The sequence below is a fragment of the Poecilia reticulata genome, linkage group LG8 (assembly GCF_000633615.1).
Source record: "Poecilia reticulata strain Guanapo linkage group LG8, Guppy_female_1.0+MT, whole genome shotgun sequence".
NCBI classification, from domain to species: Eukaryota; Metazoa; Chordata; class Actinopteri; order Cyprinodontiformes; family Poeciliidae; genus Poecilia; species Poecilia reticulata.
The window spans coordinates 24,386,723-24,401,235 of NC_024338.1; the positions used below are offsets into that span (position 1 = coordinate 24,386,723).

At 41.4% G+C, this 14,513-nt stretch overlaps 1 protein-coding gene across 5 annotated transcripts in view; it reads right to left on the minus strand.

Annotated features, from left to right (window-relative positions):
* Positions 1-1,637: 1,637 nt before the first annotated feature.
* Positions 1,638-14,513, minus strand: part of pdgfab (platelet-derived growth factor alpha polypeptide b) — a 21,923-nt gene continuing 9,047 nt past the window's right edge. For 2 of the 5 annotated variants that reach the window (XR_534315.2, XR_534313.2), the window contains exons 5-7: positions 5,673-5,799; positions 5,018-5,143; positions 1,638-3,656 (exon numbers count right to left, since the gene is read on the minus strand). Coding sequence is in view for 2 of the 5 variants with exons in the window: in XM_008416717.2 (XP_008414939.1) it covers positions 3,643-3,656; positions 5,673-5,799 (141 nt within the window). In the remaining 3 variants the exon portion in view is untranslated. The remainder of the gene's footprint in view (positions 3,657-5,017; positions 5,144-5,672; positions 5,800-14,513) is intronic. The other 3 variants (XR_534314.2, XM_017306435.1, XM_008416717.2) reach the window with 3 other exon arrangements.

Genomic DNA, 14,513 nt, shown 5'->3' on the forward strand with positions numbered 1-14,513 from the left:
AGTCAGTGATAATTATACCAATTAGTGTGTAGAAAAGAAATTAAATCCTCATTTGTGGAAGGTTAAGAGCTATTCAGATGGAGTACGCATTTTAGCTGATTTAATCTTTAGCCTAGGGGTGTCCAAATTCGGTCCACGAGGGGCGGCATCCTGCATGTTTGTATTATCTCCCTAGTGGTAGTAACAACCTCCTCAGCAGGTCAGTGCTCTGCTTAGGCCTTCTAATGAGCCATCATTTGATGCAGGTGTGCTAAACCAGGGAGAGAACTAAAACATGCAGGGTGCCGGCCCTCCAGGACCCACTTTGGGCTCCCTTGCTTTAGCCATTTAAAACAACTCAAATGTTTAAAAAGTTTGCTTCCTGTTTCTTAGTCAAACAAGTTACACTGGTCTTAGCCAACGTAACTGCCGAAGAGTTACATTCGGCAACTTTTTTTTTTTTTTTTAAGAAATGTTGCAAAAAAATAAGCTCTGCCGTAGATAGCTTATCTATCCTTTCTTTTGTTTTGCAACATTTTAAGCTAAATGCATCAGGTCTGTTTGTTTGCTAATGTGCTGGTGTAACTATTTTGTACTTTGCGTTATACGTGGCATAAGTTTTGGAACTAAACATCTGTTGAACCTTTTCATTAACAGAAATGCAATTATTACTGAAAACAAAGGAATTATGATTATTTGCACATTTGTCCAACGGAAGCCTAACATATAGCATAATGGCATTTAAATCATGTATGAGCGCTACCCTGAGTTAGAGGAAATACGGCCGTACATTGATGTAATCTTAACGTGAACAGTGTTAAACGAACCACCTTATAAACATGGCACGAGTCGGCTTTTCCAAAAAATCACAAGCTGTTGTAAGATTTTTCACGTGATTCCACTGCGGTGACATTCCCTTTGCTTCGCAGGAATAATCCCAGTTTTCTGCTGTTGATCCACATTCATCACTGTTAAACTCACTGGTAAAGGAAGCGGTTGTTTGTTCAGATAGGGTGCAAGGTCAGGCCAGCACTGTAATGTTTTCAGACCACCTCAGTGAACTCATCATTTGTCCTGATTGTACATGAGTGCATAAAGAGCAAGTCCCCTCCACAGGGTGGAGTGATTTGTTCTCCTGTCAACACTGGGAGTAAAGCCTGACTAAACAAGGAGGGCATTCATGCAGTCGTCAATTTGCTTTGCTCACTCATTCACTCTTTCAAGGCGGACTTTGCTCTTTGAGGCATAACATGTGCACTTGTGAAGCTGATCGGGCGGGCATCTTCCTTATCAGCTTTCGAGATATGTGTGAAAAACAACCTCTTGCTACAAATACACAATCTACGACTATCTATAGAACTTACCTTTGGGTCTTTGTGGAAATTTTGCAAAACTTTTGTGGAATTTGTGGAAATATTGCAAAAAACGTTTTGCTTATTATGCCCCCAGTCAAAGTAAAGGCAAAGTAAAACCCAGAGTTGTAAACGTGAAATGAATCAATCCACAGGTATGTTCACACAAAATGTGAGCTCAAAATGTACCTCTTAAACGAGGTATACAGATTTTTACTTTCAATCCAAACCAGGACACCATAGATGTGTCTATCAATGTTAACCACTAAGTTTTGCTCAACARCAAGCAACACCCTGTAACCTGGATTAATTTAACTTTTAATTTATTTGTAGACAGGGATTTTCAGGTTGCAAAAACAATCACTAAAAAATGTGTAAAAAAAAAAAAAAGAAAAGAAAAAAAGGAAAAGGACTTCAGTGACTTGTATAGTTGTGCTTCATGATATGGACATACGATACCTCTAACCAAATTTTCCTGTTAATTTAGATACATTTTGCATGCCATAATAAGACCAATGTTATGGTATAATTTAATGGTTTTTTTGTTGTTGTTTTTTTACATATTTAGAAGTACAGATCAMTGGAAACTAACAAGAAAGTCAGTATTCTAGTTTAGCCAAGGATTCTTWACTGGATTCTGGACTTTGTTTGGGCCATTTCACCACATAAATGTGATAAAAAATAATCCATCCTACGGTAACTCTGGTTATATTTCTGCTTGATAGTGAGTCTTTGCTGCGTTCATAAGTTCTTAGCATTCATTAACAGATTTTTAATCTACTGGTACCCTTACACAAAACAAGGAATGTACCTTTAATTCAACACAAGTGCACATTAAATTTTATTTCACTTCTGACATGGATGTCAGATAAATTTGTCTGTAATTTGGACTGAGCTCACTAACCTGTAGCATTTTGTTGACTGGCTTAAAGGAAATTATGGATTTAGAGACGAAGGATTTAAATATGCAAAAGTAAATCCAATTAAAGTAAATCCTAAACATGAGTTTAAGACACCAAATATTGCTTCATTGTAAGGACACAAACCCAGCTCCAACTACATGTTACTTAGATCTGCACACTGTGGTACCTTTTCTGGTATAGTTGTGCGATTGTCATCGACATATTGTAATATCTGCTTGTTTGTTTGTCTGGAAAAAAGGAGCATGACTGCAGCATAAGGAAATATAAACCACCACTAGCTATTGATTCTCCTTTTTTTAYACCCTTTGCACAACAGTGATGAAAACAGATTTCAACCTTACCAATTTGACCATCTGCTAAGATGATTTGCATTGTTTTCCAAAAGAAAAGAAAGAAAACATMATTCCTGCTTGGATATAAGTATGCATAATATATTTCATAACAAAAATAAAACATCTTCCTTTAGTGACTCTCACATCTCCTCCTTGCACACATACATCTGAACCATATGCAAGACTTGACATCAATCAGATATACTGCAATATAATACGAAACATGGTTGACGATGGAAAAAGGAAAAAAAAAAAACAACTGCTAAAAAACAAAAATGACACTGAGATTGTGATACTGGTGAAAGCAAAGGACTGGACCAAACATACCAGCATGTCTGCGGAAATTAATAAAAACATATTTTTTTTGTCCTTTCTCGAAGACTGAAAGTGACAAAAGCAAATGTCCACACGCATAAATAGTTTGTAAGCAGCGGCGCATCCTCCGTTTTTTTTTTTTTTTTTTAGATCTATATGTACATAGCAGGTAAGGCAATTTCAAAACCGGAAGTCTCTGAGGCTGTTTCTTCCTTAAATTAGAACAAATTGTCCACCAGTCACAATGTTTTCTGCCTCTTATAGCCCTGCAAAATGAACACTCCCAAACTGTTTCCTTGCATCTTTATTCCTATMTTCCTTTTGCTTTCTTCTTATGAATGCAACAGTTGTTTTTTTATACAAACAGGGCACTTTGAGTTATAGCACTGGATTCACAAAAAAAGTCTGATCCCACAGTCTATTTTCCATTTTGCGTCTCTTTTGAATTGTTCATTCCAAATTCCTTCCATCCTCTTGAAGTCTGAGCATCATGGCATCTTCTTTTTTTTTTCTTCGTAATCAGTGGCACAGTTCAGTTGCCCTCATCATTACTGGTTTTGAAAGCACCTTTGGCATTCTGTATGTTTAGTCTGTTGTCTATTTTTCAGTCTCAAGACTTTTGGAGAAAGTATATTTTCCTTAAACAATGTTTGCATGGTGGGTGGAGAGACAGACAAAGAAGATGGTGTCCTCTTCTGGTTTAGGTCCATCCCGTGATGCTGCCCCTTATTCTGGGAGGTCTCACCTCACATCTRCTGCAGGACAGAGAGACAAAGCTGAAATTACTATCACAAATGCAAAAAGACTCCTATTTCATTATTACAAAAGAGATCTTTGTAGATCTCTGCAATCACATCCCAACCTCAGCATTTGCATCCATGCATTTCCTGCAAACTGACACAACACACTTATAACCAATAATGTTCTGAATTAAGTTCCCCAGATACAGAACAACTTGATCAGTTGAAGCACAGTTATGTTCAGGGTGATTTTTCTGTGTACAAAGGATAGTACAGGGAAAAAGATGTGGTGATACAGTGAATCTCAAAAGTATTTACACCCCATGAACTCTGTCACATTTTGTCCAGAAACCATGAATTAGAAATGTATCTTAATAGTATTTTATGCAATAAACTATTTGAATCTGAGAAATGTGATGAGCATTTGCTTTCAGTTTACTTTTAAACCTTAAGTAATAAAACAATCTTTAATGTCCCAAAGAGGATTATTTAAAACATAATCTGAAATAGAAAACACACAGTATAACTGTAATTGGCAAAAAACAAAAAAAAGCACACTTGGCATTGGTCTATTAGAATACCAATAAATGGAATTGAGCATTTATGATTTTTAAAGTCCATCCATCCTTCCATTTTCTTACACCCTTGTAGGGTGTAAGAAAATGGATGACCCCACTGAGGGCAGTGGGGTCAGGAGGGTTGATGGTGCCTATCTCCAGCTAACGTTCAGGGAGAGAGGCGGGGTCACCCTGGACAGGTCGCCAGTCTGTCGCAGGGCAACACAGAGACACACAACCATCCACACACACACTCACACCTAGGGACAATTTGGAGAGGCCAATTAACCTGACAGTCATGTTTTTGGACTGTGGGAGGAAACCRGAGTACCCGGAGAAAACYCACGCATGCACAGGGAGAACATGTAAACTCCATGCAGAAAGACCAGGGTTGGGAATCGAACCCAGAACCTTCTTGCTGCAAGGCAACAGCTCTACCAAATGCACCACTGTGCAGCCTGATTTTTAAAGTGACAAGTGAAAATGTTCAGGGGGTATGAATGATTTTGCAAGGCACTGTAACTTAAAGAGGAGCAAGAGATAATTAAGAGAGAAGGGTGCCTCTTTAGAGGTTAGACAAAACAAACTGCTGATGCACTCAACAAGTCGCAAGACCACCGCTGTGAAACAAAGCACTTGTACAAAGTGAGCATGCTCAAGAGGCCACAAATTCAACATGCACAATTGGGACATGGAGGTAAAACTTGGTAGCCCTCCTTCTCCTCATACTGTGATTGGTGATGGTGATTGGCAGGCCCAGTTTTGGCCTTGGTTGGGCCARTGTGACACCAAAAGATGACTTCAGTGCTCAATTCCTACCTGTGTCCTGTCACAGCCTTGCAGTGGACTTTGGGTAATATGAGCACCTTTATTATGTCACCAATAAGTCCTTGGTGGGCCTTAGCTTTTTAGGTTTCCTTTTTCTACCTTTAACCCTACGATGGCCTGAAAACACAAAAGTTGGGGAGGGTGAAGAGGAAGGAGGATTTAAAGCAAGAAGCAGGCTTTATGGAAACCGAAGATACCGCAACAGCCCTGGGACAGAAGCAGAGAGTGCAAAAATTTAACTCGGTTTAAATTCTTCAGGTGCCTTATCTGTGCACATTACAGCGCTTATCTGCACACAGATATAGGAAACCTTCAGATCAAGGCATGTTAACTGCTGTCATGCCAAGCAGCCTTTGAACACACACCCTTAACACACAAATTCTCACAGAGCAAGGCTCAAAGCTTTACAGTTTTCAAACAGAGAGTCACCTTGCAGGTGTTCATGTCTGCTTGGAAGCATTTGGAGGTAAAGGTTCATTTAACCCAAAGCAGACAGAGAGAATAAGGAGGCGTGCACAGTGACAAAAGTGTAAGCGCGGGATTTTGGCCATCAAACTTTAGAATAACAAACACGGTATTTGAAAGGGACTTCGGAAACATCATTTAAGGAAGGTGTTGAAGGAAATCCCAGCTTGTATTTATTTACCTGTTTCTGCATCTAAGTGTTCTACCACATGATGTTGTGATGTGCACAAGCACTCCAGGTGGTCCTCTAACCTCACAAAGACCTCCTTCAGCTTGGGTCTCCTCCTCACGTACTCCACCTTGGCTACCTAAAGGAAAGGAAGAGGAGAAAGATTAGCTATAGGCTCCTGCACATTTACTCTTCCCTGTGTGTGTGTGTGTGTGTGTGTGTGTGTCAATGAATGCACACTCTATTTGTCCACCGGCAAACATCAAGAGGTGTAGTCCCATGACTGATGGCATACGCATAAACTAATTCATAAAAAACTCAGCTAAGGCTTTGCTTGTTGTGTTTGGAGTGTGACAGGAGCATTCCTCAGTGCCTGATTCATTAGGTTTCACTTGTTGTGTGCTCTATGGTCTGTAAGCGTCTGAATGGAGTGTATGACCCCGCTATGAGTTGAAGGAGGAGGGATGAGGGGTAGGATAGAGCATACTGCACCCTCAGGCCCTGGGAAGGTTTGCTCTGGCAAAAGAAAAGAAGCTGGGAGATCCCCTCAGCTCCGACCCAAAGCATCCACATCCAAACAGACACCTAAACTCATTCACCTTGCCTCGACATGTTGATTTTAAGCCGTGTTTCTACATGGATTATGGAACGTTCTGCTTTGCTTGCATGTAGGAAATCTACAGTGTCTTCTAAAATATTCATACTACTTTAAACCTTTTTTTATATTTTGTCACCATACAACCACAGACCCTGTTGAAAGTAAGCTGGCCGTGTTTGCAGCTTCCCACAAACTATGTGGAAAACATTCTTTTGCTGATATTCCTTTATRTCAAGTACATCAATGGAGGTAGATGGATACTTTCAAGCATTATACGCACAAAAGAAGACTGTTCCAGGACRCAGAGAAAATTTAGAACTGTTTGGTCATTTCTAAGCTGCTGATGCTCACACTGTTCACAAATTGACTGGTTTGCGGACTTCTGTGTCAGGAGGTAGAAAAGAAATGAGGCTGTGACCGAAGTTCGCCATTTAACAGGACAACAATTCCAAGGATGTAGCCACAGCTACTAATGTAAAAGCTTAGATCAAAGTATATTAGTAAGTATTAGATTGTCCAGAACTAAATTWGTTTGGTTAGCAAAGAATTTGGGGGGGAAAAATGCACAAACAGGCCAGAGACACAACTCAAAACACTCACAGCTATGAATTACTTAGTTTATTAACTCAGGGAAATCAAATGTGAGTTTGCACAAGACAGTTCCATGATTTAGAAAAATGTAAATCATCATACATATTTTATTTGTACAATAAAATATGTGACTGCRATGTTACAAAATTAGTATAAAGTTCAAAAGAATATTTTTTTCAGGGCTCTGCACAATCAGTTCTAAGCTCAGAAAACGGTCAAACAAGCACAAAAAGCGCAACAAGAATTCCAGTCATTCCAAGGCACAGCTTGTTACAACCACCAATCCAGGAGTTATGAATGTTCTGAGCCTTCGTCAACAATGCACTACTGATTAAAGCTCAGATGAAAGCTGAGTAGAAAAGGTTGCATGGAGGTTATGATGATACTGTTGTACAACTGAGGAGAAAARGTGGGCACAAGCTGTTGCCCYTCTGATCTGAACACCAAGAAAGGTAACATCTCAAATCATCCCTGAAGGCTCTGGAACCACAGGGAAACAATTTCCTCAGCTTCACCTATGCCAGTTGCAGCACGAGAAAGGATATTGGCTGACAACCTCCCAGCACTCAGCAGCGATATGAGCAACACAGTCTTGTACTCGGCATGAAGCTTCTGCACGCACAAAACCGATGAGAGTCTGTTTTCCTCTACCCCATGATGGCACAGTGCCAAGCCTGGCTCTTGGTGGTGAGTCAGTCATGCAGACAAATCAGCATACCAATCTCTGTCTGATAAAACAAACAATAATGCTGAAATTCAAAAAGAGAGAGAGTTGCTTTTTGTGGTATGGAGAGTTGGGGCGGGGGGACGCAGCGCAACTGGAACTGAGGCAGCAAAGAGGCAAAGGGCAAGCAKTTTTTAGCAGTCACTCCTTTGCAACAGTTTCTATCTGTGGAAAAGAAGAGAAGAAGAAAGGCAGTGAAAAGAGGACAAGCAGGCAGGGGAGGTATGTGGAGAGCAAACAGAGGACAATGGTGTCTGGGTTATTGGTGGTGTTTGCTGTTTCCGAGCCATGAAACAGAAGAGGAGCGGGTGAAAGGCCAGAGTGAGGAAGAAACTAGGAGTAGGAAGGTTAWCCACCGTTCTCATTAGCTCTCACAGGGGAGTACGCATGTGTGTGTACAAACAGAGGTGGTTATTTAAGGACGGGGAGGAGTACCTCGTCATGATCATGACTTGCATTAGAAGGCGTTCATGTGTTACCTATTAACACTGGGTTTCTGGTTTACCCATTTGGGAAATTTATTAAACCAACACTGACACGACAGATAGAAAACTTATCAAAGGTTTGCATTTGTTTACAAAAAGTGTGCTTAACATCCCCAAAATGACGCGACTTTCTCAGAAAACCGCTGCCAGTGTTTAATCCGATTATCTCACTGGAAAATACAGATGAAAGGAGAAAGAGATGAAAGATGCAGCTGCCTTTGCGGACAGCTTGTCTGCTGATGCCGGTTACGAGAATGTCTGCGCTTGCAACTTCTGAGCAACTGCTCCAGAAGTTGCGAGCAGGAAGCGAAGAAGACAAAGCCTTGTCTAAGACTTACTGCTGACGCTAATCCTAATGACTAAGACACACACAAGCTCTTCTGGGCCAAACAAACAGCTATTGACAGAAGGATGAAGCAATGGCCTCCCTTGATGTGAAGCCCAGCGGTTCATTTGTTTCGATGACCTGCGCATATGGGCCATAATCGCTCTCATATCAAGCAAACAAACATAATTTCTAATTACAGGCGTACCTCGCTAGTACCAAGTAAGGCATGGTATTCTCCATCAGGACTCCCTTAAATATTTTTGGTAAAATTCAACAAGGAGTCAAAAACCTTCCTAGGAGAACGTGGTGCATATCCACACTGCAGCATCATACAATTGCTGCTGATTTCTCAGTTGCATGTCTATGAAATCGATCTCAATTTTACTGAGTTTGTGTACAATTCTTCCTTCTGAGCTCTGACCTCAATAAGTATTTTCATCCACACAACTGCCCCTTGTATTTTCATTCTCCTTAAATCAATATTTCAGTCAAGTCTTTAGAAACCAAACATATCCAGCTGTTTCTGAAATACACTGGGCTGGCAATATGATACAAAAAGCCATATCACACTTCAAGTTACATACATTGCCTTTCTTCCCCAATTCTGGTRCACAGTGTAAACCTCAGAAAGTTGCCTTCATCACATCTACATGCATTGGGTTGCTTTCTTGTGTTAGAAGTAAGAGCTGATGAGGACTTTTTTGTAGCCTTTCTGTGCATTGTTGTCTTATTAACAGAGAGTTACACTCTGTTGCACAGTCAGTGACTTCGCATTTAAAACCTAGATAAGAAAGCGCCCCTCTCCCATGCTACGACACAGGGCCCCACACTCTCTTTGTATAAATCAAACCGCTTTAAACTCCCTGGAAATCCAGGCCCTGAGAAAGAGTCCCCTGAGTGGCAGTGGAATGATATCCAATCCAGAGGGTTGGGGGTGAGGCTTGARGGTCTGGGAATCACACCCCCTTTTGGTTTTGGCTTGTCCCCAGTGTCACCAGCAGCCCTTCTGTGTGAAGCCGTTTGTCCGAGTCGGGGCTAATTGGGAATTCCCTGAGCACAGAACACTGACGATGAGAGCATGATGAAGGAAGGGGAAAGTTTTGCTCCGGACTTCCAAGCAAAACACAGCAGGGATGTGGATGTGCACCGCGGGCCATGGCAAACTGGAACAGTGACAAATTGAAGCAAAAATAAATAAAAAGTGCATGTGTATGTTTGCAGAATGGAGAGGGGTGGAAAGAGGCTGGGCAGGGTCACAATTCATCCATCAGGAGGGAAAACAGGCAACAGAGACAGTCTGTGTTTACTGCCCCCCAAAAAAAGAGGAGAAAGGAGAGGCTTTGTGCATCTCCATCTGTTACTATTTCTGTTTGTGCAATGAAATAAATAAAAGAAAGGAAATTACATTAACAAAGCACATTTGTTTTAACAAAGATGCAAATGATTGAAGTCTGAAGGKGCATTTCTTGCAAAATGTTGCRTAGGTTTCAATATTGCCTAAAAGCAACACTTGCAAAGTCAAACTGTGTGRCCACAGTTSTATATAGGAAATACACTTGTTCTAAGTTCTTCTTCAGTTATGAATTACTGTTTACACACTATGCAGTGACATCCACTGTTTGAAATAAGAACTACAGTGAGCGTAGTGCGCCTGACGTTGATGCAAGAACTAGCTTGCGCACAAAACCATACCAAGCCATACCCAAACCTTTACGGTTTCAAAAATACAACATTTTTCCTTCAACTCATCCCTATGATTTCAACTCCTTTTAAGGGGCAACAAGGAAAAACTGAGTTTTATCCAGCTGTAGGGAGAACAAATTAATGCCCCACCCCTACATGTTGCTCCATCCTGCCAGTCAGCTTGATGGCTTTTAAGAACGATAAATACAACTCTTTAAGTATATCCTCAACARGACAGTAAATAAATGAATTTTTAWAGTTATTTCCTGAGTATGTACCATTACAATTTTTGGTTTTTAAACTTGTGTTGCACTAAAGAGAGCAGAGTATTAAAAGAGGTATGTGAAGTTAGGACATCACATAGCTTTAGGCTATTAATTGAAATGAAAATAAATGTTGTAAAATCAATATGGGACCAATTAAATCCTATTTTACATTTCTGTATTGAATTATCTTACCAATACTGAAATACCGTGAGAGTCTCATACCAGCCCAGGCCTTGTTGCAGTAGTCAAGGGTGGAAAAAAAAAGAAGCAACAAACTCCTGTTCATTCCAGACTCCAAGTGCATTGACAGAAACCATAATTTCAGAAAGGGACATTACTAAGCAACGCAAAGGATGAAAAGTGAATGAGATTTAATGAGAGAGAGCACAGATGATGCAAAGCCTTGACAAGTGGGGTAAAATTAGAGAGTTGCAGTTTCAGGAGAGACAGAGGGAGTGAACAACTATTTCACACGTCAGACAATCAGACTCCAACACTGAAGTGCGTAGAGAGGTGCTCTGGATGGGCTGAAGCATGAGGAGCAGGAGGGAGGACAGCAGGGAAGGAGTGAAGTAAAAATACAGACTATTGAGTCAAATATGATTTAAAAAATACTGCTTCTCTCCCTGCTGAAGTGTTCCAGCCGCTGCAGCAGTAGCCAACATCTCAGACACTCCCATGGTCTGCGACCTGCGCCGCCATGTTCACACAAACTCCCTCACCCTTCTTCATCCACCAGGAGAGCTGACCAAATCAAAGGGTAAATAATTCACAGCTGCAAGGCACTTCAAACACAGAGGCCCCTCACTCCCATCTGAACCCCCCCCTACCCTGTCCCTCACATGACCATAAATCATTCTCACTGTATCAACGCCACACTTTTATTTATGAAACACCCCGTAAGTCAGAGTCCCACAAAACCACAGGGGTACAGCTACCGCTACCCCCCGCCCCCCAGTTCCCCGCCATGACCCACCGTCTGCTGGGGTAATCATGTGTGAGTATGTTTGCGTGTAGGGGTCGAGGACCTGGAGGCTGGCGCTGAGAGATATGTGGGACCCCCACACTCTGTACCGGGCCATTTCCGCCTGGCCTCAATTGTCCTCCACTTTGATCCAGTAGCCATCAACACTTCATTACTCTGCGGTCTGTCTTCCTCTTGCTGCAGCTTCGCACAAATGGCCTCATCTGGGTTTGCATCGTGTCGAGGACTCGCTCTCCCTCACCCACGTTCGTGTCCAACAAAGACGTGCCCCGACAACCCATTCTAAACACCGCAGCATGCTTGCTTGGAAGCCAATTACAGGTTCCCAGCTATTAAAAGCTACTAAAAGGTAAAAGTGATACACCCTTTAGATTAGATTAGGAACATCATGACGCTAATTTAAAAGGTTGGTTCTCGTGTTTTGCTTGTATTGTTGCAATTGAGTCTCCAAACTTCCTCTTTCCTAATGTCATTTGTAAACAACATGTAAACTCAACGTTTTACTCATTTCTTTTGGTCACTGCTGTACAATGTTTTTTCTTTCAGAAATCTACTTGGTTTGTGTGCCAGTCATTTTTTTTTCATGGGAAAAAATATACTGTATGTAGAGGTAATATAGGTCTAAATATAATACTCATGAAGCATGTGTCAGTATGAGATGATCACAATATTATAATCTTATGCAAAAGTCCAACACCTTCCTACATTTTCTGCAGATTTCACCAGCTCAGTTCTGCCTATTTCAAGCTCCTTTCTCAATGAGCTGTTTTGGGCTATGTCACCATTATGCAAAGAAGATGTGCTTCCTCTCACTAGACCTCTGTAAAGTTACTACCCTGCCAATGAACAATACAGGCTTGTACAGAACAGGGCCTGCACAGACCTATCACCCAGTCTCAAGTGAATGGGCAGAATAAGAGCAGATGTAGAGCTGGTTTAGACAAATCTAGGTTGGAGTAAGGTGGAAAGAAAACACCAGAAATCTTCCATGCTGATCCTTGGCTTAGAGAAGAAAAACAATCCGGACCCCTTGGCAGTCTGAGAGAATTTTTAGCTTTCTAATAAAAGAACGAAAAATGAACAAACTGAGCCTCTGTTCAAAGTCAAAGCTTACGCTGAGATAATGTTTCTTGCACACAATGTGATGAATGTCACTTGATCAGAGAAAGCCCCGAGGGATGCCTTCCTTTGGGACACAACGCCTTTCACCCTCCCTGCCACCCCCAAAGTATCAGTCTGTTGTCTGTGTGCCCATTTTTTCACCCATGTCATGAGGGGGACACAAACAAAGCGGAACGGAGCATTCCGGGAATAGCTGAACCGAACGTCTTGAAATGCTGTCGCCAGCGTCTTTTCATCCCTCTACGTCGTTCCGATTGCAGACAGAGCTCCTATTGAGGATGACATTCACCAACTGTTTGCCAAACAGAAAGGCTGAGCCGCTTCCATGCAGACAGACAGACACAGATGATTTTGTGGTATATCAGAACTCTCGACTTTGACCACAACATGAGTCAGCGTTTCTGACCAAAAGCCCAATGACCTTCGCCCCAGTCTCAAGTCTTTTGCAGCCTAGTGTGCTTTCTTCTAGGATTAATCTGAACTTAGATCCATCCATCAAACCAGTAGCTCTGTCCAACTTCAGTGTATCTGTTAAAGAAAAGTTTGTTTCGTAATGGGGATGTTATGTTGCAAATGATGTGCAGAACATTTTCAGGCATACTGAACATTTTGAATGTTGCCAAAAAATTTTGTCCCACCTGGCCAGAGCACCTTCCAGATGTTTGCTGTGTCTCCTACATAGATTGCAGTTAATTCCACCTGAGCTGTGGGTCTCTGCAGCTCCTCTAGCATTGCAATGGACCTCACGGTTAGTTCTCCAATTAATTGCAATCTTGCTCAGTTTAAGTGAAAAGCCATATCTTATAAGTGACAGGTTATTTTTTTTCCTATTTTGGATGATGTATTGAACAACACTACGTGAAATTTTCAAAGCTTGAAGTACTTTTCATAACCATAAACTTGTATTTGTCCAAGCTGTTGAGAGCCATGCATCCTCAATGCAGCTTTGTGATGACCTATTACACAAAATCCCAGTAAAATAGAAAAACTGCTGTTAATAAAAGCTCCATAGCCCAGATTGGCATTTGTTTTATGACTAGATTAGACTATCAGGCAGAGATCTTTAAAAACTTGGATGAAAGGCAAAAGGAAAACAACTCTGGCAGTCCCAGTGACTGGGCAAGATCAAGCTGTCTGCAGCAATAATTAAGTACAGATATAGACAAACACAGTCAGAGTATTCTTGGCTACGCTGTTTATACCTTGGTTGTCTCTAACTTCAACAGGGCAGACCACATAGTCCCCATACCTCCGAAAAGAGCAGTTCCCCAACGCAATACCTCCACTGTAAATATAATGAGAAATACATCTCATCTCCTKCCACCATGTCTCCCCTGATCTTGCGCAGAGGGACATGTTTTCAAGAAAGCTATGCTCCTCATTCTCACTGTCATTTTGTCGTCCAAGGGCACACTGTTTCCAGAAAAGACAAAAGGATAAACAGGAAGACGTTGAAGCAGTCCTGCAGCATGTGGCACCCTGACAATCTCAAACATTGCTTTTTTATTTCTTGAAACCTGGCAGGAGCTTCCCTCTCTGGGCAATTCCTTCAACAGATACCCCAGCCAACAGCTACCTCCTTCCCTTTTCTTTCATCTTCTCTCATTTGTACCATTCTGATGCCCTCACCTTGAACTTCCACCAAGCAAGAGACAGAGTGATGGAAAGGGGTTTGAAATGGTTTGAAATGGTAGGGAATGACGTTGGTAGAGGTCAGATGGACAGTTTTGTGGGAAGGCATCAGGAGGGGTTCTCCTAAATAAGACATTGGCATGTGATTTAGTGTTGTGTCAAATTTTTCATGTCAGAGTTCCAGATATCTCAGTCCTTTTTAGTCAAATTTTAAAGTAGAAATATAATTTCAAGTTGTGAAGTTCCATAGTGTTTTATAATTAGATATTTGAATATCATGCTGATGAGCTACTCTAGCTAAATGATGAAGGATGGGCACTATTATTGGATACCCTAGAGAGGGAGGATGGATGGATGGATGGATGGATGGATGGATGGATGGATGGATGGATGGATGGATGGATGGATGGATGGATGGATGGATGGATGGATGGATGGA